This window comes from Aulostomus chinensis, chromosome 21, assembly GCF_037954235.1.
Source record: "Aulostomus chinensis isolate RoL2024-O1b breed Wild chromosome 21, RoL_Achi_v1.0, whole genome shotgun sequence".
In the NCBI taxonomy this organism is placed as follows: domain Eukaryota; kingdom Metazoa; phylum Chordata; class Actinopteri; order Syngnathiformes; family Aulostomidae; genus Aulostomus; species Aulostomus chinensis.
Window position 1 is genome coordinate 11,271,292 of NC_141340.1, and position 23,013 is coordinate 11,294,304.

Below are 23,013 nucleotides of genomic sequence, written 5' to 3' on the forward strand. Positions count from 1 at the left end.
TGAGATGGAACACACGTGATAATCAGGGGACAAGAGCTGCCGTGACAACGCACTTAGAGTGAAGGAGATAGTTTACAAGGAGACATCCATCTGCATCATTAAGTGATTACAATCAGGCCAAGGAGGCGTTTGTTAGGACTATGGTATTTCTTCTTGACATAATATTAATTAACTCGATTCATCATAGTAGAGCTAACACCCCCACCCCCCCCCCATCAATACTTGATGTTGATTTTCATAAAAGCTAAGTTGAAATGGCATCATTAATAAAGAGAGTTAGGGTGAGATGAAGCAAGGTTATGTGAGGTGGCTGCAAAACACGTCTACGGCGCAGAAAAGCAAACAGCGGCAAAGGAAAAAAAGTGTAATATATGAACAAATAAATGCCTCCCTGACAAAAAAGGGAGGGGGATTAAATATTATTTTTCTAGTACAAAAGATGCGCTGTCCCAAATCTAGTGAAGTTAAAGCCCCTGCTTTTGGTGCCAACCTCATAGAACCCCACCTAAAACAATAGGAACTATCCCTTTGAGGCCACAAATGTGTATATTGTAAGTCCCACACAATTTGATATTAATTCAAGAAAAGTATGAATATATCACATTTAATATACTGCCCACTGAAGGAACAAGTATTCGCTTTACCCTCACTTAAAGTGACGGTACTCTCTTGCACCTTCACTTGTTCAAGTATTTAATCCCTATCTAAAATATTAACCTTGTGGCGCGCACTACTGAATGACTAAAAGCAAAGTTTGCTGAGGGTTCAGGTGGAGATAAGAGGCCAGGTAATTGGCTCAAGATGGCCTTATCATTGAAAAGATGCTGACGATACTCTGAGAGTAACGCAGCAATTTTGCGGGGGAATGCAACAATGGCCTGGGTGAGGTTCTGTCAGACTGACTGCATGAACACTGACAATCTTCAAGCTTTTAATAATTGGTTACTTCATTAAAGTTACTGCATAGACGTGGAGAGACTTGTCTGCGTGTGGCGTGTAAAGGTCGGCTGCAGTGGAAAAACAAATAGCGGCTGTAAAATGGAAGTTTCCAGACAAAAATATTCTCTTAACATGTCAAATAAAGAGTGAAATGAGGTTCAGTGGAGCAAAAATGAAGTGAAACCATCAAAAAATGCCCATTTACGTTCCTACTGAAGGGATGGCTTATCAGTCTACCCGAACTGTAGACCGCTCACTCACCCTGTTCTTGCTAATCAGTTAACTTTTATCTCAAAGGTCTAATAAAATCAGTCTGAGGAGGCATCTTCTGTCTAAGTGCCTAACTCTACTTCATCTGCGCTCATTTGTTTATCAGGTTTAAAATGTCTAGCCCTTGCGTACCTCTTGAGCAGAGGCAAGGTCAAAGCACCCGCTGATTATCCCTGGCTGTAAGGGTTGTTCTAAAAATACCATCAGCTTGAGGCAAAGGGCCGACTCTCCTGGAGGTCTCTAATGACTAAATAATAGAAGTCAGACTTCAAGTGATGTGTGGTTTGAAGGAGGACCTGTGTTACATCTCGTCAGAGGTTTGGAAACCAAGTACCGTAGAAACATTTATAAAGAATGAAATATGACATTTTAAGGCCACACACAGTGAGCAAACACATCAGTGTGTGGCTGAGAACATATTACATACACATTAAGGATAAGGTCAGAATCTGTTGGGTGTCTGTTATTTCTTTTCCCATCTATGGCTTTGAACCTTGCAGGTCTCTGAACTCCAGCTGCCCCTTTTAAAAAGAGAGGACATTGAAGGTCCCAGCAGGCTTTAGCCTTTAACCTTGTTATCATTTTTCTTACCCACTGGCTTTTACTCTACAAGTCAAAAAATAAAAACTACAGCCCTTCTGGTTTATTCTTGTATTTTTATTGGGGAGTACTTCAACTCACCACCCCTTCAAGGGTACAGTCAGCAGGCGTGTTTCCGTCTACGTATTGTGATGTGCATTTTGAAGTACTGCATGAAAAAGGTTGATGGAAACAACAACATTTAAACAAACTCCCAATGGGAGATTCAAAGTCTTCAAGACCACAATTCATTTTTCATCGGTGGACAGCTGTAGACAATTCAGACGACCTATTCTTTTTGTACGTCGTTTGTTTCTGCTGTACGTAACACTGCCATCTTCTGATGAATATATGAACTGCAGAGCTTTTTTTATTTGCTCCAAACCACTTTATGAAAACACGCTCGTATTTTTTTTTTTTGGCAACATTTTAACTGTGGATTTAAAATTCAAACAACTGACTGCAAACACAACTTATACCTCAAAGAAGTTAGCTAATAAGGCGTGTTTCTGTCAACAAGGCTATGCAATTTGTATTTTCATCAGAAGATGGCGGTGTAGGCAGAGTTGAAGAGACGTCTTGAGGAATTACTTTCCACTAGACCAGCAGCAACTGTTCTAATGTCATGTTGAAGCCTGGCTGGAAATGAAGCCAAAGTTTGGGCATATCCAGGAAAACATTTGCTGTTTTTTTAATGGCTTTTGTTTTTCTTTTTTAGTAAATAGCAAGAAAACCACAGGTGAAGTCAGGTTATGGCTCTTTCTTTCTTACCTCCTCTGACCACACACACACACACACACACACACACACACACACACACACACACACACACACACACACACACACACACACTCTAATGGGGGATTTGGCTACAGGCCAGAGATGACCTGGTCTTTGTGTAGCTGGTTGTGTTTTATTGGGCCTAAGAGAATACTTAATTCTCTTTGTTTCTGCTTCCTTCATGACAACAGCACACTGGAGGGCCTTTACAGTTCTGGAGCATTACTGGTCAGCTGCAGTGTCAAAGACAAATCGGAGGCCCAGATGTTTTCAAAGGACCAGCATGGGAATGGCTACGTTAGCGTCTCTCTTTCACGTTGCATGTATTTCAAGTATAATAATGGATATGGTTCTATACCTTTAAGGAAAACAGTGTCAGATTTACGACATTAAACAGAAGAGGTGCGCACTGGTAAATCCCTCGTACCGCCATGATAAATCACATTTACAGTTATTAAATTTATCACAAGCCCCTGCAGTGTGTGGCAGGGTTAGCTACAAGCTAAATAGGGCTTGTAGGAGCTCATACACTGATGTCCTAATACCAGCAAGATGGCGTGTGTAGGAGATCATTTTACACCTCCATCCTGTTTACACTTCCTGCCAAATATTCATGACCGACTGTATGTCAAGCACAGATGAAAATGGGAGCACATGCTGGCAGAAAAAGCCCTGCAGGAAAAAATTCCAGAAAAGTTGTGTTTTTGTTTAATGTTTCAAAACTAAAGACATATTAAGATTATTAATTCAGACACATGATGTGGAGACTTAAACAAGTTGCAAGATCATTTTCTAAGTGTCAGTCTAAGTGTCAGTGAAGCCAATGAAATAAATGTTTGGTCGAATGACGTACCAGAACAGACCCATTGTCACAAGTCATTGTCCCCAATGACAAGTATGCAATTATGCATCATTATAATGCAAGACCGGCTTAAAAATGTTTGACTCTAGGTGCAAATTATCAGTGTCTCATTGTAAAAGTGATATTTTAAGCAATCATACGAACTGCTGAAGAGATGATTTAAGGTTTTAGAAATAGAAGCAGGTTTTCGTGCTCAGCATTACTAGAATTTATAAACGGGTTCAGTGCACACCAGCTGTAGCGGAAAGAAGCCCCACCACTTTCCTCAATGCTCTGGTGACTTTGGACTTCCTTTGTCAGTGCACAGACGATAGCCTTTCATCAATGCTTCAACTGCTGGAACAGATTTAAGGAGAAAATATGACTACATTTCCATTTCCTCCCTGCTGCTGCTTAGAGAATATTCATTAAAAATTATGATCGCTAACAGGCAACCAACGACTCAGATTACAGATGAAGCTGAAGTAGCTGCGCAGCTGCAATGTTGTGACACCATTCTGAGAAATAATTGGTTGGGAAGCTTCAAAATGCATCAGATGGAAGATGTGGGAACCTGCTGCAGCAGTTATTGCACCATGAATCATGGCGGCGCAGCCGTGTCCCTCCAGAGAGAAAGATAAATATCATCAATTACATGAAGCAACTATGCAGTGTGTGCTGTTGTTTTGATGTCGAGCACAGCGGAGGGATTAATGTTTGGAACAAGTTGAAGTGATGTCACAACATCTCTCCATGAGCATGTTGTGTGGGAGTGTCCTTGGAGAATAAACAAGGCAAAGCTTGTCTTGTATATGCTTGTAGGTGTATGGTGTGTGCGTGTGAAAAAAAAAAAAATATATATATATACACACACACACACACACACACACACACACACACACAAACAAACACGCAGTAGTCTAACAAAGCCCAGACTGAGTCATCATTCATCCTTCATTCAACGGTGATTAAAGTGTACATGTGGAACGCTTTGCCCCCAACCGCAGGTGAACAAAGATAAAGGAAAGTCTGTGGAATGCGCTACAGCATTGAAAATGGCACCCTGACCCGCTATAAGTATCAGATCTTCTCACTTAATCAAGATAAACTCATTTGAGTGATTGCAAATTCATTACTGCTGCTACAAGTGCAACAGTCCAAACACAAGCAGACTCAGCATGAATGACAATTGTATACCGGTTGTTAGACAATGCAATAGATCCCATTTTATTTCTTACATCTAAACCAAAGCAGCCACATTACACACTGTTTGCAAGAAATTCCATATTTATCAAGAGTTTTTTGGGGCATGCACTATGAAATGTAGAAGCCTACAATACCTAATATAATATAAGATGGCAGCTAAGCTGAGTATAATAATCTAAACATGCCCAGCAACAGTATATGACACCAGTTAGATTATTGGATTTTTTGCTACTATCTGATATTTAAAAGAAACCTGCCGACAATATCTCCATAAAACAAATAACAGACATGTAAATACCGTGAATTTCTGAAGATGTTCCAAGTTATTCTGTTCTCAATAGATAACGGACAGGCTTCCAGAGAAAGTCAGAGGCTGGAGTAAAGTTTAATACACTTTAATGTTGCCTTCATTCTCGTAGAAACATTTTGTAAAACTGAAAGGATACAAAAGGATAGCACCATCACGGAACGCCACATGAATCACACATTTATATGATATGTAAATAGCTGTAAACAACTGTAAATAATGTACTTCAAATTCACCAGCTTGATATTAACAGAAACAGTATTAGATGCTTACAGCTGTAAAGATATCAATTAACTGCTGCTTGTAATTAGCTTGACATTAGCAATATTCATATGAAATAAACGAAACATTCAAATGCATCGGACCACATGTTACAGAACAACTGAAATGTTTCCTTATCTGGACATCAATTCTTCTTTGTCACTCTAAAACCTCAACGGGAAGTTGTGCTGTGTTTCCTCTGGGAACGACTGCTTTAGAGCAGCCAAGAAGAACTGATTGATGCGTGAACATGAGTTAAACTAAGCTAGCGCAATGTCAGTAATGTGTCAATATTTTCCCTGTACAGCACTGAGGCATTAGTTTCACTGCTGAAGCAGATACTAAAACAAAGTTTGATGCCTTCGTTCCCTGTGTGCGCTTCTTCATGTTTCACAAATGTCATACGACAATGACGACATCGCATCCATGCACTCGTACCGTAACACTCCGGCATCAGCTGACAAGCAAGGCCAAGTATCAAAAAGTTAAAAACTAGTCTAGCAAGGTCTCTACATGAAACAAACATTTGATCCACCTGTCGATCATATGAAGTACATGCTGGATGGACTCCTTTATTCCTAAAAACATCTGTTCAACATACATCACCAATCAATCGCGAGGAAACGCGTGCGAGGAGAAACAGATTCCCTCCAGCCTTCAATAATCTCTCCCTTTGAATAATACATTTGTAGAGTCTACTCTGGTTATCCTCCACAACCAACCCTCCAATGAACACAAGCTCCTATGCACGCCAACATTTTCACACCCCCCCTCGAAAACCCTGTCCATCTTTCCAACTTCTCTAGCTACTTATATTTCCCTTTCAATCTCCACGCTTCAATTCTTCCTGTATCTTAAAGGATATATTGTTGACCATGACTTTTCTTGCCACAGATTTGCAAGACTGAAAAGTTATAGAATTCCATGCATTTACACACTTATTTCACGAATACTTCATAAGAGGGTTGAGCCAACAACAAGGAATCTTTCACTTTAACCCACATCAAAGTCCATCTGACTTAGTGCGTGTGACAGATGAGATGGCTCATGAAAGTTTGAAAAGGTGGTGCGTGTCCCGGCCTTAGGAACGTTCCTGAGGGACCAGACACGTGCTTGTGATTTGCCCAGCGAGTTTGCGTTTTGCAGAAGACCTCAGTGACTTCTTCATTTCTCGGCTCAGGCTGTGTCTTGGTGTGGAAAGCTGTTGGGAAATACCCTTATAGGGTTCGTGACTGCTATGAGTTGGAAAATGCATAGTGGCATAGTGGGGAGCTTCAGTTAAGAGAAAGGAAAAGCACAGAAAAGCATATTTCTTTGGCAGGATTCTGATATATAATGAGTAATTTCCCTCTTCTTTAATGTCGTAGAAAACAAATGACCCCGATGACAGTATTTGTGAAAGTAAATTATGTATTCCAAATCATGACTAGTATTTCACCACATGCGTTGTTGATAAAAATTCAATTTCCACTCCTAAAGAGAATCAACAGTATCTCTGGTCTCAGGTGTAATGGGAGTGTTGACAACATGGTTCATTCAGTTCAGTATTGCGTGTGCTGGGCTCTCTCTGTCTGTCAGTCAGCCTCTGGCTCTGGCCTACAGTGTGGGTTTAACCCAACACTGCCGTGGCCGCGCTCCAAGGATAACGAGGTGCCTGAGGTTGGAACGCTGCAATGGAGAGAGCAGTGACATCACAGCCTGGTCTGTGGTAAGCCCAAAGACACATGGCAGCTGGTGACTATTGCACAGAGAGAGACTGACTGTTGAAAACCAGCTGGGAGTATTTACTTTACTACAATTGACACAAGGGAATATTGTGGGTAGGAGCAGAGAAACGTGTATCTGGTGCAAGTAGACGGCTAATGTTTTGTTATTGTTAGCCACATTACTTGACGTGCGCATGGATGACTCGACAGCTTTGTTGAGTTGAAAGTACCTTTTTAGATAATAATGTGGATTATGTGTTATAACAGGTAATGAGTTGATATGTCCATCGCCAATAGAATCAATTCATCTTTTCCTCAGTCTTCGCAAACATTACTGGCTGTGGAGGTAATGTTTTCACTGGCATTTTTCTGTATGTCTGTTAGCAGGACTGCGAAAAAACTATGAGGACGGATTGTACCACAGTTGATGCAGGGGTGTAGGACGAGGATGAAGCCATCCAGTTTTGATAATAATCTGTTAAACACTGGTGAAAAATAGCACTTTTTAAACTTGGTTTGGGCAAGATTGCCTTGGTGTTCTTGAGTGCCCTCTAGTTTTATTTGTATGTATAAAGGGACTTGGCTGATAGGGTTGACCCAATGGTCAATGGCTGACAGTCACCGCCACTGAGCCCTGTACCATGGAAACATCATGATCTAAACAAATTTCTGGAATTGAGGGATTGTGTCCCTCCACAGTTGCTGTAAGGTCGGCATTTGGACTTTTGGGAGGGAAAAAAAACGACTGCAACGGCTGTCACTGCGTAAGCGCTACATCTCCAGATCCTGTTTATCACCTTCTCATTAAACCTGCTCAGTTACATCAGTAGCAGCTGGGTTTCTTTTCTGCAGGTCGCTGTTAGTGTGGGTCTTTCAATCAAACAGCTATTAATTTTAGTGTAGCTTCCTCAGTATATCCAGCAGGCTAAATTTGTTACAAGTTTAGCACAACTAAGTTAGCGAACATGCACTGTAGTGAAAAAAAAAACAAAAACAGCACAAGGACGTATGCTGGACACTGACCTAGCAAGGATGTGAGTCCCTTCATTGGAGAGTTTTCCGGGCTGAGTGAGACAACTGAGGGTCACTGTCAGAGTGAGCAGGAAGCTCCCAACCCCCCCCCCCCCTCCCCAACAAACAAACAAAAAAAACCCAATGATGTCATCGTCCATCTGCGATGTTTCACTATGCAATGCACATTGCACTGACTAGGCAATGCCCAACCCTATTTGCCGATTTCCATCAATGCTGCCTGCACCTGGAGCTCCACATTCATTTGGTGGCAAAAGCCAGCACATTTTGTGTACTTCCTTCTTTTTAATACCCTGCACAGCTTCAGCTTGTCACCACTTTAAAATCAAAACCGTCTCTTTAAGCAACTATGCCAAAAACTTATTGATGCAAGTTACAGCCATTTGCAGATCTCAGCAATCTGCACAATACTGGAAGGAATCGAAACATTTCATTTTTCCATGAATCACTTTGAACTGAAAACGTATGAAAATTTTTTCTTCCGTTCCGATCAAACAAGCAACTGGAATGTTTTGCCAATTTTCAGTAAACAAACACTGAAGTGAAAAAATTATTTGTAGACTAATCATTGTGAAAATAATGTTTCTCTTTTTTTCATCTGAATTTGACTTCTCAGAACCAATTTATTAAACCCGCTGTGCTAACCATACACGAGAGCCTTTTCGTATTCGCGATAATTCGCAGTTTTGGATTACAACAACTTTAGAAGATAAGAGAATACTTGAGAAGAGCACAACCTCCAACAGTTTCTGACACATGTGGTGTATTCACATCCCCAACCAGCACCCCTAAAACCCAGGCCTGACATCTGCTACACGTTACTGCTGGAGGCTCTGCTGTCAGTTCAATTAGACTCTTTCTGGATGGGTCAGAACTGTGCGGTACACATGCATAAATCACAGTATATATCTAAATAACACGGCTAAATGCTATTAAAGCTCTATATATGTGGTATGGACAATTATGCTTTATAGAATAGGGTTGAGATCATTTCTTGTTAAATAGTGCTGCTGGCACCCAAACACATTTGTGCCTCCCTGTGGGATCTTAATTAGAACGGCGGTGACATTTTGAGAGGCAGATAATGAAGCTATAGTCTGCAAACAAGGATTAAATCAAGTGAAAGAGATGCCACAAAATGCCTGTATTCTTCTATTAAAAGGTTTTGGTGGAAGATATCACAGCAACAGGCGGAAAGTTCTGCTGCGCTGACAATCGGCAGGAAAACATTATGAACAAACTCTCTGTGGAAAGTCATCCCGATAAATTAATGGAACTGATGTGTCACATGACTGCCTGAAATAAGAAGATTAAATTTTGCTGTGAGCTCTGCTCTGTGATTCATTATCCACAAAATCAGCAGCAGATGCGTAGTTGAACCCAATGATGCATCGACCCTCTCTGAGGTATCAGAAAACACAAGCCAGACGTCAAGAGGATCAGGTGTGTGTGTCTATAAATCAATCATGCCTCTCAGCTTTGTAATTTAAATAGAGCTGAGTTAACGCCAATGTAAGACAATTTGCTAAACACATTTAATTACTCAGTCACTAAAATTGCCTCAGTATGAATTCGTAATGAGTCTTGTACACTCACTCTTCTTTTTAGAGATACAGAAGTTTTCAAGTGTCAGAAAAGATCATCTAACATGAGGAAACATTGATATTCACCCTTAACACACACTGGAGATGTATTTCCACTCCCACATGTCCTCCTTCATATGTTTCCACCTCATTAAACTATCACCACCTAGCATATCACAGAGGGTGCCTGGTGTACATCAAACCAATAGGTTGTGAGCTAACTGGAGCACAGCTGCTGTACAGGAGCACTACATCAGCACCGGTGACACGCTGGGCACTCCCATCCAATCAGTGCTGCCCCACTGTGTGTGTTCACAACCAATCATAAAACATCCCCGCTGGGTTTCTCTCAACCAATCACCTTGAGGCCCTGCTGAGTGTTGAGAGCCAAGCCGACTGTAAGGGAGGTCATCTTGATTAATATTACAGGAAAAAACTCCCCACCACATCACACAGGACGTGCAGCTTGTGTGTGTGACATACCTCAGTCTCTTGTAGTACTGTTTGACTTTATCCAGCGAGGCAGCATTGATTTGAGCCTGGTATTCCTCCACAGAGACATTGTCTCGGTAGTAGTAGCCCTCCATGCTCTCCAAAGCTAGAGAGAGCAAAGTTAACATGATTAAGTCCAAAGGTTGTCATGCTTAAAGGACTTTTTGGGAAATCTGCTTATTCTCCTCCCCCTCCGGAGCTGGACGAGAGGGCAGATACCCTTCTGTCCTCTGTGCGTGCATTAGGGAGCTGAGCTTGCTAGTTAGCTTAGCACAGTAAATGGTAAAATGGTAGTCCATGCTAGGTGTTGGCATACTTGAAAGTAATGATCTTTATTCTCTTGTACAAAATCAGACATGATTAGAGGCAGAAATCACTCTTCTGGGCGTCAATACACTTTTTTTTGTTGTTGTTGGCTTAATTGCGTTTTGGGGTACTTCATTAAATCACTGCCCCCAGTCAGGAAAGCAAAGTTCCAAATACATACTGTATGTTATTTTAAAATACCAATATCTTGATATTTTAAATTTTCATCTCATACTGAACTGCACAGATAATGCTAGTTATGTTAATCCAGTCAAAGAATGTTATTGACGGATCTGCGAACATTTCCCCTCCACTACCATTCCTTGTGCTAAGCTAACTAGCACTCAGCTAGTTTCTGTAGGTCTCAACTGTTAATGGACACACACAGGATTCTCGTCTGAACTTGAGAAAGAGGGCAAATAAGAATATTTCCCAAAAAAACTGTTCCTTTCAGATTCACAGTATAAAGGAGTTTTCATCTCTGAACTAAGTTTGAAGTTCTCTAATCAGTGTCAGTATACCTTGTGTGAAGAGCACAGGGTAGATCTTGATGCCTCCTCCATTTTTCAGCCTGAGAGGCAGCTGAGAGAAGTAGAAGCTCTCAAGGTAGAAGCAAACTTTCAAGGTCTGTCGAGTTCCCTCCACCTGGTATGAGATGGGCATGTCTGCCAGGAAAGGAAAAAGATGCTTTGCTATTCAAAGTTCAACAGCAAGGAACTTTCTCAGAAAAAGTCTCTGTCAACAGTAAGGCAAAAAAAAAAGAGAAAAAAGAAAAGGTGAATCAGTCTACACACTTGCCACCAGTGGTTCTCCTTGAAACTGCTGGAAGTAGAACGTGACCTTTTCCAGGTCAATCAGGGCTACTTGAGTGTCCTCCAACATGGCCTGCTCATCAATCTGCAGGATGAGAGAGATCGCATTCAAGTAAGGTCACTGTGATGGAACAGGATTCACATCATTTACTTCAACATAGCAGGCATGAATAAAAATGAGCGTAGAAATATAACAAATGCAGGTGCAGAAGATCGGGGCCACTGACTGGTTCGATGAGAATGACAATGATGACATCTGAAGGATAAATGAAGCCAAAGAAAGTTGAAGATACCAAAGCATGCTACGTGAGCTTGATATTAAACTTTGACTATTCTTCTATTCTTAAGTTACTATGCATCCTGTTACAATCACACACCCCTAGAGGTATTTTTGAGTATTGCAAGGGGTTCATGAGAATCTTTAACAATGTTCATAAAAAGTAATATACATACATATATATATATATATATATATATATATATATATATGTGTGTATAAAAAACTTTTATATATATATAATTTTTTTCATATATATTATATATGTGTGTATATATACACACATATACATATATATAAATTTTATTTATATATATATATATATATATTATATATATATATATATATATATATAATATAAATTTAGCATTATGACAAAAGATGGAGAGGTAGAAACTACAGTAAGCATGGGTTTGGTAGGGTTGCAAAGGGGTAGAAGTTCACAGTAATTTTCCATCAGCTTCCTGGAAATTGTCCATGGGAAGTTAAGCTTAGGAATTCTGACATATTTTTAGTATGAGTTGGAAACTTTCCATGGGATTTAATAGGAAAATATACAGGATAAGTGGCAAGTATGTATATGTAAAATAAAGGGAATTATTTGAATCAGCCAGACATTCGCTCAGCTTTCTTCCATCACATGCAAAGAGTTTTAGCATCTTGCACGCGACCGCAAGTCTCATGAGGCCTCGCCCCTCTGAGTAACCTCAAAGAATCCTTTAAGTTCTCCACAAATACAATCAAAAATACCATTTCTAAAATGTGTATTATAACAATTTTCATGCATATCTGCTAATGAGAACACATTTATTTATGTCAGCATATAGGTTTATACAGTTAGTGCAAATTCTGTAAACCTTCCTACATGACAGTGTGTGTCAGTTTAGATCTTGTGTTTGTTTATGTCTCTGCATGACAGTCCTTGTGTGTACATTTCTGAAAAGTCACCAGTGGCTTGTCTTTTTTTGTTTTTTGTATTGAGATGAAGAGGAGGACTGGGGTCTACTGACATGACTCCATCATGTGACTTCAAGGTACCCAACAAGGGACGCCTGTTTAGCTGTAACAGCGTCAAATGAAACCTCCCAAAACACACGTTCAGTGAACCCAAAGTAACTCATTCGTGGCTCGCCTTTCATTTGGAGCGTGCTGAGATTTCACTGCAGGTATTTTCTTCCACAGGGACACTTGAAAGGGAAAGAGAGAGGGCGAGAGAGAGAGAGGGACAGACAGCGGGCCTGACGTAAGCCTTCGGACCCCCTAGTCTAAATAGATGGTCATCCAAAATACGCATTTCCTGTGTTTCCTGTAATTCCGAAACAGAAATAGAAACCACATCCAAATACAGCGGCTTAATAAAAACTGTTGATACTAAGTGTTTGAGAAGAATCACTGAGGAAAAATATGCTTTTACTGTCTTTAATTTCAGTTTATTTTTAACTCCACGGTTGTTGTTTGTATGTATAAGACCAGGATTATTAAATAGTGAACATTTCAACGATGCTAACGTGTTAATTTAAGTGTACGTATCTGCAAATTTCAATCAGTGTTCTGTTGTAGCTTTGGGGTGTGGAAAAACAATATATGAAACGAAGGGATTACACTTTTGGTTTTTACATATTGATTATGTTTAAATTCAGCAGGCTAAGCTGCACAGCTTTAATCACTGTAGGTTAAATTTAAAGGTTTGCCATATTCTCAGTCTAATCCATCCGTTTATACAGCGTGAAGTCACACAGAGCCCATAAGAGCTGAGAGTGACGGCTCTGATGCCTTTCAGATGTGAGCTGCAATCAGGATGACAAGCTCAAATGATTTCAGTATTTCTTGCCTCTAATTGACCTCTGAATGCAATTTTGAACAAATCAAACATGTGTTTTTCATTGCTTGTTTTTGATATTTCCGCAACATCCTCACACAGCTTTTCCGCATTACAAAGCAACTATTCCGAGGATGGTGAAACTATCTTTTCTTGAGTAAGATGAGAGGGAAGGGCGCGTGCGTGTTCCCGTCAATCAGCATTAATGACAACATTCCCACGCAACCACTGTGACCAGACAGCATAGTAAACTTTTTTCGGGATGTTTTTTTGTGTCACATTGATTGACAAAAATAGTAGAGCCCAACTTATTTTACTTAGCGAGGTTTCTTTATTCTTATTTATTTACTGGTCAAAGCAGAACCCCACGGCTGAAAAACGCATAATTCTCACACAGTTCTACCAATTAATTTCACTAATTTACTTTTCCATGCTTTTGAGGCAAATCACCGCGCCTTCTCTGAAACATCTGTGTCCACATGAATGATAAAAATGAAAATCCATGTCAAAATTTACAACAGTATATTTAATTAGTTTCATTGACCTTTCCAAAATGTTTCCATTGACTGTTTCAGCTTAATATTCTGCACATTAAAAAAAAAAAAAAAAAAAATCTGAGATTAAAAGCACTGGTTTCCTGTTGATGATATATAATAGTTAATGTCTGGTGCACATGGTGATGCATAAACTATCTGCATGTAAAATGTGGATCTACTGTGTGTTGCTCTGAGTTCGGGCTGATATCAATAAATCCGTTATTATATTGCTCATTCAGATAATGTTTACATATGATAAGGCATATTATATAAGAGCTGAGGTCTGGCGCTCACCAGATTAGGAGAGAGAAGCGACTGGAAGTGGAAGAGCAAACCAGCGCTGGCTATCTGCTCCAGCCATCGTCTGCTGGCTTCCTGCGGCTCCTGAAGGTCCTGGGGGTCCGGACCGTCTTGGTCTGGCTCTCGGTTTACACTATTGAACTGAAATGGACCAAAATGTAGGAAAATAGTAGCATTATGAGAATTTTAGATTGAGACTTTATTTTTTAAAGGCTTCAAAACATGTGTATGACGTACCTGGCTGAGAACAGCCAGCAGGTGTTCTGAGAAAGCGCAAACTGCTGCGACGAGAGACTGACAGAAGACCATGTCTCGACGTAACTGGATCTCTGAGTCTAGAAGAGAGGGACATGAGGCCAATGTCTTGATATAAAGAGCTCAAGTATAAACAGTTAAAAACTGAATGTGAGGAATACAAAATATTAGAACTTGAAGAAATAGTTAACACAAATTTTTTACAGTAAAGTAATTTGTAGATCAGACTGAGCTGTGGGGAATTGAAGCTTTCACTGTGATGACAAAAAAAGCTGTTTTTTATTCTGATGTGCTGCTGGCTGTTACATATTACATCAGGATTAAAAAAAAAAAAATCAAACAAATAAGTTTGAAAAATTAACTGGCTGCCGTAATTTTCAGAGAAATATGCCCTCTTAAAATGTTGTGCAATCCTTCCAGTTTACCAACTTCTCAGGAACTTTTTTTTTTCAAATAAATATTAGTTTTTTTGTAATTTGACGTATGATTTTCCCTAAAAGAGTTTACATCTGAGTGCCAGTGCAAAGAATAATTAAGATTTAATGCAGTTTTAATCAGGTTTAGCATGGAAGTCCGAAATTTAGTGTAGCTTGTGGTATTTTAATCAATGTTGAGGCTCAATCGCTATTTCGGAACAGTCCCAGTTTTTAATGGCTTGACCCTCAGTTGCTGAAATGTTCCTCAAGACCCTGAAACATCATCACTGACTTGAGGTTGATGATTATTTTCTGCTTTTTTCCCCCTAATCTTCTATCATACATGTAATCAATATGAAAATAGGATTAGACATCATTCAATGATTAATTTTTTTTTTAACATGGGTTTCAATGCAGAAGATTTGCCTTTAAATTGTTACACAGTACTGGTATGCAGTGAAGTGTCTATAATCACTGCTGAATAGCCGCTGCTTTGCAACTACAATCCTTTCTGTGGTCTGTCTTATTTCTTGAACATCTCACTTGTATTCCACTTGCACTCCTGTTTATTCAATTTCTAGTCATATTTTAAGTGGTTTGGCTGTTTTGGGTCTCCTTTATTACATTCTGTTATGTCTTTTAAGGGTAAGACAAACCTGTATATTGTAGTAAGACCAAGAGCAGCCGCGTCTTCACCTCTGGAAAAAACAAAACAAAACAAATAAAAGCAACCCAATGAGACAGCTAACAACTTATCAACTCCCAAAGAGCCCGTCTCTTCAACCACAACAGTATGACCTGTACCATAAACTCAGCTCCATAAAATCATAAATAACAAGGTGCTGTATATCTTTTTTTTTTCTTGCTCCGCAGCTGCTTATCTTCTCATATAAAAAAGAAAAACACAAGCTCATGGAAAGCGGCCACAGGCAAAGACGATAACATAAATCCACATTGGTTTATAGTCGTATCAGAGCTGCGGAGAGCTTGGCAGGACACCGCACTGCATGAAAAAGCAATTACGACCAGAGGTAAATGTTGATGTACACAGGCCAGACTGAAGAGAGTCATACTGTATTAACTCTGGGTGTTTATACTATCTGAGTCATGACCGCCAACTTACCTTTCTCTGAGAGTGCACTGTGGCCTTGGGTTTAAGGGATGTGTGTGTTTGCCAGTGGCATTTTGTCAGAGTCTACATATGTCTGTATATTAACAAACACAAAACTACCATGGGGTACAGACAAGGCTGAACTCCCCATCTAGGTCCCTCCCTCAACAATGATGGTGGGAAAAGCACTGGATAACTTAACAAGGACTGTTTTCCTGTTAAAAAATGATTATTATACAGAATAATTCTTAACCTGGGCACGCAAAGAACTAAAGCTGCCAAATTCTTGAACCAGTGTCATTCAAGATATCCTGAGCCTCGGTTCTATCAGTTGAACTGTCTAATGAGCTGAAGCATTGCATCATCGATGGACGCTGATGCACAGCGCACCACATTTGCTTAGCAACGGGTTAAGTCAAGTTTATTTATATTGCATAGTTCATACAAGTGAAAACTCAAGGTGACTGAAAATAATAAAAAGTAAGTCACAAATAAACAAAACATGCAAGTAAACATCATAAAATAGCAGATTCATCTGTAAAGTAATACAATAAAATGGACTCAAGTAACAGGTGTTATTATTGTTGATAAAAGAATAAACACTATCCTGACAACATTCCTTTCATACAATGCTACCTGTAAAGCCAAAATCTTCAGTAAAAATATATATTTTGATCTGCTTCTAAAACTAGGGCAGTAGGGGTTAAAAAAAAAAAAGAGGTTAAAAAAAAATGACACAACAACAAATGAATCTCCATTATATATCCCCATGGTTCAAAGGGGCAAATGACTTACTGTGTCTAGTGGGAATGAATCAAAATAAGATTCATTCATTTCACTGACTCACATACAGGTGATGCGATGCACGTCTTCATCACTCACCTATATCCCCCGCTGTAATATGGCGAGGAGAGGCGGCTGAGACCTCATGCTTTGACACTATTTAATTTCAGCTGACAACCGTCAGAATGGTTCAAACTAAGGTTGATGGAAGGTGGCGCTGTGTGGCAGTAGTGCTATTCAGTGTTTGTTTTTGCCTTGTCATTGGCTTTATGGTACTGTGAATCTTTTAATCATTACAGCAGGGTATATATTCTAGATTTGTCAGTGTGCTGGAGCCTCCGACTGACTCGCAGTCAGAGGCTCCAGCACACTGACAAATCTAGAACTCTAAGGGTTAAAGTGGCTGTGTTTTCAGCTTTTAATGCATTTACTTCAGGATGGGTTTAGGTTTAAATTGAAAGAGGCCAGTCCAAAGCTTTAGAATCACCTTCGCAGATATAACAGAGGTTATTATTGTATCTAATAAATACGCTGAAGTACACTGGATAATTTAATGTACATAAGCTCCCCAACCAGGCAGGCTTATCCAAGATAAATATTGGATATTACTGTGTGAGGACACTTTAGGGCCAAAACATTGTGAAAGCCATACTCTAGTGTGTGTTTGTGTGTGTGTGTGTGTGTGTGTGTGTGTGTGTGTGAGTGAGTGAGTGTGTTGACTAGTTTAGGAATAGCTCAGGTACTCGCTGACCTTCAACATATTTCGCGATGGTCTGTGTGAGAGTCTGAACGCTGCTGGGCAGGTTCCAGGGGTCCTGTTTGACATGGAGACGTAGCTTCTTGGTGAAATTCACCTTGGGCTCCATCTCCTGCTGGAACTCTGTAGGGCACATTCATATTACAAACTTCTTGTGTCTTGTATTATTAAACAGTGAGGATAAGCAGATTTTATTTCCATTCCCCATCCCCTTGTGTGTAACCACAATTTAATCTAGCAAATTCAAAGCCGCTTGCAGTCTAATCAATTCCTATTCATTTTATTTCTTCTGTGTTGTTCCCTCAGGCTCAACTCAATACCCAGAATGCATTATAGGTCACTCAATCATTCAACCAACAGAAATAAAAGAAGAAAAATGACAACTAAATTATACAATGGACTTTTAGACGTTTTTTTTTCATCAAACCCACTTTATCTATGTTTCGATTTCGTTCTCCATTTGTTCTCACCTCTCCTCATCTTCCTCATTCTCTTTTATTGGTCCTTCTGAATGAAACAGTGACTGAGCCATGATTGGATCACATCATATTCTCATCATTTCATTAGTGAAGCCCAGAGACCAACTCTAAATCACTGACAATCTGATCCGCCATCTTGTAAAAGTTAGTAAATCAATGTGATGTTGCTCTTCTCACAACAAGACAGGGCTTTTAAGGAGGTTTATTTTGGAAATGAAGATGGAGAAGGGGGTTGGTGAGATGGGGGGGTTGGGTTGGGGTGAGTAGGGGGAGGGGGTGAGTCAGATCAGATGCAGGAATGCTCCACTTGCTAGATAATCCTATTTTCTCTGTTATCAACCACACACATTACTGGAGTTTAGATGGATCATCCCTGATCAAGGCCCTCGCAGTGCCCCTGAGGGCATTTACACACACACACACACACACACACACACACACACACACACACACACACACACACACACACACACACACACACACAACACACGCAGCTGCAAACAGGCCTATTTTCTGCATTCACTTGAGATCGCTGAGATCAGCAGGGAGGTGGTAGGGTTGGTGGTGTGGGGGTGCGTGTCTGCGTACCACATGGGTCCTTTTTTTTTTTGAGAATATCTGGTACTGCTCATCAAACAGCATTTAAGTTAAATTCAGTGTGATAAAATCAGCAGCCTTTTTCCTATCAGCATTTTTTGAAGCCTTGCACAGTAAAAACACACACCGCTAGGGAACAAAGTTATCGTGTTTGCAAATTTAAAGCTTGCAAAACTTGCACAAAAAAAAGAAAAGAAAAGAAAAGATGCCTTTTCTCTTCTGCGTAATCTTTAAAACAGTTTGAGTCATCTGTTCAGAGTACCAAAGATCATGACAGGGCACTGTAAGCAAGATTACATTTGTACGTGGGGAAATGATAAGGATAAATTTAGCTCCTTCCAGCAACATTTCCCACATTTTCCCTGAGAGAGATAAAATGTAACAATAGACAGCTCATTGACGTCCAAGAGGAGGTTAGATGGAAAACAAACACGGACTATCAGATAATATAGAAAAGCACAAAGAGCAGTTCCAGGGTCATATTTTCCATTGACTGCTGAGTAACACTACAATAAACCATCAAGTGGAGATGAGTGTGCAACTAAGTGGTGCTATTTCAACACATTGAAGCGCCTGAGAGTGAAGCGCACTGTTAGTGGAGAGACAGTTCAGAGGGATAAAGAGAGGTGAACATGGCTGGGAATCCACCTTTTTCCTCCCTCGTCTATACAATCACATCTGTACACACACATTACACAACAGGAAGTTACAGCCCCTGCCGCATTTTCAGCATGCGGTCTGTCTTTCCACTATTATTTCTCCTCTTCACAGGCCAACTGTGCAGCCCAGCGAGACCCACGAAATACACACATTCCTCACTACCATAGCAGGAAGTGAGATATACTGACAGTAAAATAAGACAGAAATCCATGTTTTCACAGCTTTTGCATGTAAAAATGTTTCCGTATCAGATGCACAAAAGTTTTGTTTCCTGACCTTGTAGTCCTCTCCCAGGTGTGAAGCACTTAGTCTGTTCGAAAGCTCGAGCCACCACAGCTCCTCTCATCGTGCTGGTGATGGAGTCCACCTGAAGGAAGCGCAGAGGTCAAGTTACGTGACGCAGTTTTCCACTAGGCCAAGATCGAAAATGGCTGGAGGGAAGCAAAAGCTGATGCCTTGAGCAACTTATCGCCCTCTTTCTATCACACACACGTATGCACACGCGCACACACAAAATCCAATAGAATTACAGTGAAGACAATGTGCTCTACAACAAAACAAATGAGAGGAAACAGGAGGGAAATGCAGGGACAAGCAGAGAGCAGGTTTTTGTCTGCTTTATTCTCACAAAATATGTCCTGGGATGGTGTGAGAGTTAGAATGTGTATGTTTTACCAGATATGGCCAATTTTGCTTGGTATGTTTCAGGAGAGGCAAAATTTCATGTCTTTTTTCCCCCTTTCTGAGCTACCTGACAAAATACACATCTGACTATTACAAGTGAGACATTTAAGATTACTTTATGTGTGAAAATGTCTCACTGAGCTGATACTAAATACGTGATTAATCAGGGAATCAGAATGCCGTAAAAGACTAGGCGATAATTTTCTCTTCATCCAAACTGATTAAAAAAATGTAAATTAATCCTCGGGGGATAAAATTATATAAGATGTAATGGAATGTTTATCGTTAAGAGGCATTCAGGGTTAGAGAATGTAAACAGATTCCTCTTTCATTCCTCCTCAGAGCTCAGCCGATATGTTTCTGCACTGCATAAAATAAGCTGACTGTGTATGAAACTCCTGCTAACCTGCAGTGCTGTTTTCAGGTGTTAAAGGCTAGCTTGGAAATCTCACTACTTTGTAACTGAGGCAGCGAGAAGAGGAAGAGAGTGTTAATGTTGGGAGCTAAGAGGAGAAAAAGAAAAAAAACAAGTCTACTGCTAGTCAGGAGACGTTTGCTCTTAGCATCTTCTTTTTAACACGTAACTGCTTTGGGTCGCGGTAATGATGATCTGAATGAATGAACGGCATAAAGGATGTCGCAGCAGCTAATCAAATCACAAAGCTGTGTCATTGGCTTACAAGAGAATTAGATTATGTGAGTGGCAGATGCAGTGCTCATACCAAAGTAGTTTTTCCATTTTAGAGTGTATTACTGCTAAATGATTTGCCCCTTAGGTGGCACAGTGGTGCAGTGGTCAGCACTGTCGCAACAAGAAGGTTCCGGGTTCAAGTCCCAGCTCGGGTACAGGGTCTTTCTGTGTGGAGTTTGCATGGTCTCCCTGTTCCTGTGTGGGTTCTCTCTGGTACTCCAGCTTCCTCCACAGTCCAAAGACATCAAGAGAGGACGAGGCTGATTGATACTCTAAATTGACCGTAGGTGTGACTGTGAGTGTGAATGGTTGTCTGTCTCTATGTGTTGGCCCTGTGATGGACTGGCGACCCGTCCAGGGTGAACCCCGTCACTTGCCCGAAGGCTGCTGGGATGGGCTCCAGCCCCCCCATGACCCTTAATCAGGATAAGCAAAAGAAAATGGCTGGATGGATTTGCCCCCTGCAGGTCATTAGAGAAAAAGCAAGTCAAATAGTTCGCTTTATTTTTCACCTGGAGTGTTTTTGTCTTTGATACGGATTATTTTGCTGACGTGATAATGACTGCAGCGAGAGGCTGCAGATGATTTCAATTGTAACTACATGCACAACCAATAGTAGCATCCCTGCGGCTAGGTGGCTAACAGGAAATTGTGAAACAGTGTCTGACATCAGATTGTGTCAGCAACAATGAGAAGTTCCACCCATGATTCTGCCCTCTGAAGCTGCAAAAGTACAACACATTTTGGTATGGGTGCATTTCCATCTTGAAAACAAAAAAGCCTCTGCTAAACTCCTTGTGCAAACTAATGACAGGACTGTGGATTTAGTATTGGCGAGACTATGCAGCCAAAATTACAACACTGAAACTCAATACACATCTTCAGTTTATGTCTTGTAATGTGATTTGACTTTAATGTGGCATGGAGAATTCGTGTCCTAATGAAAAACAAATCCCTCAGTTAGTGCAGACAAAAATCTTTATTTTATTACAGCAGTAAATGCATCAATAAAGACGAAATACATGCGGGCATATGTATTGTATTTCAGTTTGTTATGTTCGTGTTTATTGGGGAATTTTTAATCTTCTAAAAAAACAGAACTGTGACTTCTGATTTTCCACAAATCAACGGCTCACCTGGCTGAATAGATGCTCCAGGAAGCTGTGAAGTTTCTTCTGCTTATCGTGAGACAGCCACACACTGGAGGGCATTTCGTCTCCTGCAGAGATGATGTCAGCTTGTCAACATTAGCCCACAAATGCGCAATGCTGTATTAGACACACGCCTTTCAAACTGCAGCAATACACTTGTCACAGATTGTCTGTAAATACGGTAAATGCGTCTTCATCGCGTGTTTTATATATGGCAAACTTCTCCGATACTTGATAGGACGCACATCTGTGTAAGCCATTCACAACGAATCCAGCAGAGATATGGGGCCAAATATCTGTCATATCTAATCCAGTACATGCTTTCTTATTCCACCCTTCTCGAAAGGCATAATCATGCAATTAGACTGTAATCATGACCTGTCACTTATGCTAAAATTGTGATCGTTTGGGATTAGAGATTGTGGTCATAGAGGCACAGAATAAATACAACTCAACCCTCTTTAATATATTATATTTTATCTGTAAAATCTGTAAAGTAATGCGAGTTTCCAACTGTGTCATATATGATGCGTGGGAGAATAAAAGTTGGAAGAGTGTACCAGAGTCCATCTCGTCACTGTGGACGTAGGAGCTGCAGTGGCTGCTGCAGATGCTGGTGAAGGAGGCAATGGAGTTCCTGTTGCTGTTACAGTCGCTGGGAAGAACATGGAGAAAACATATTTGTTCTTGCTTTTGTGTCATTTAAGAAATCACTACAGCTGTGGGCTGAAGGTATTATGTTTAGGAGTTGCCTGTCTCTAAATCCTGTTACCGTTAACAAGGTATCTAAGGAGTGCCTTATGTCAATTTCTTCAAAATTCTGCATGTGTCCCCCAGGAATCAAGGATGAACTGAGATTTTGGTGGTCAAAGGCCAAGGTGGGAGGATATTGTAGAGCACCCAAGGAATATTTCACTGTCTTTTCTTTGCTTGTCAGAGATAAATCATCTTATTTGGCCATCCCTGAATACTGAAACTGTTTCCCATTTAGGAGAAATTAGGAGCAAAAACCCGAGACAAATTATCCTGTTCAGTTTGAGAATAACAAGTAGATGCTCTCCTCAGCTGTTCAGAGATAAAATATTAAGACATAAATTTGATCACAGACAAATTTCTGATAATGCACGGCTCATTCACAAATTAATTATGTTTTTTATTTATATCTTGCTGTTATCTCAAGATCTAAATATCAGCAGTGAGAGAGAAAAAGGAGCATTTCTAATCAGGATCGAGCTGAGACAAGAGGAAGCATGAGAAAATGCTCAAAGATCTTACTTTGAATTTCACGATGGAGGGTGATGCAAGCTTTGTTGTTAAATCAATATTTTTTTCAAACTTCAATATATCTCAATGAAACCTTTGAGGTAAAATCCTCTGGTCTAC

At 40.2% G+C, this 23,013-nt stretch overlaps 1 protein-coding gene across 1 annotated transcript in view; it reads right to left on the minus strand.

Moving 5' to 3' along the window:
• Positions 1-23,013, minus strand: part of prex2 (phosphatidylinositol-3,4,5-trisphosphate-dependent Rac exchange factor 2) — a 100,792-nt gene that overhangs the window by 13,525 nt on the left and 64,254 nt on the right. The window contains exons 27-36 of the mRNA XM_086192108.1: positions 22,191-22,285; positions 21,616-21,698; positions 19,381-19,471; positions 17,363-17,491; positions 15,374-15,415; positions 14,284-14,381; positions 14,041-14,187; positions 11,097-11,199; positions 10,824-10,967; positions 9,988-10,102 (exon numbers count right to left, since the gene is read on the minus strand). Of these exons, the coding sequence (XP_086048234.1) occupies positions 9,988-10,102; positions 10,824-10,967; positions 11,097-11,199; positions 14,041-14,187; positions 14,284-14,381; positions 15,374-15,415; positions 17,363-17,491; positions 19,381-19,471; positions 21,616-21,698; positions 22,191-22,285 (1,047 nt within the window). The remainder of the gene's footprint in view (positions 1-9,987; positions 10,103-10,823; positions 10,968-11,096; positions 11,200-14,040; positions 14,188-14,283; positions 14,382-15,373; positions 15,416-17,362; positions 17,492-19,380; positions 19,472-21,615; positions 21,699-22,190; positions 22,286-23,013) is intronic.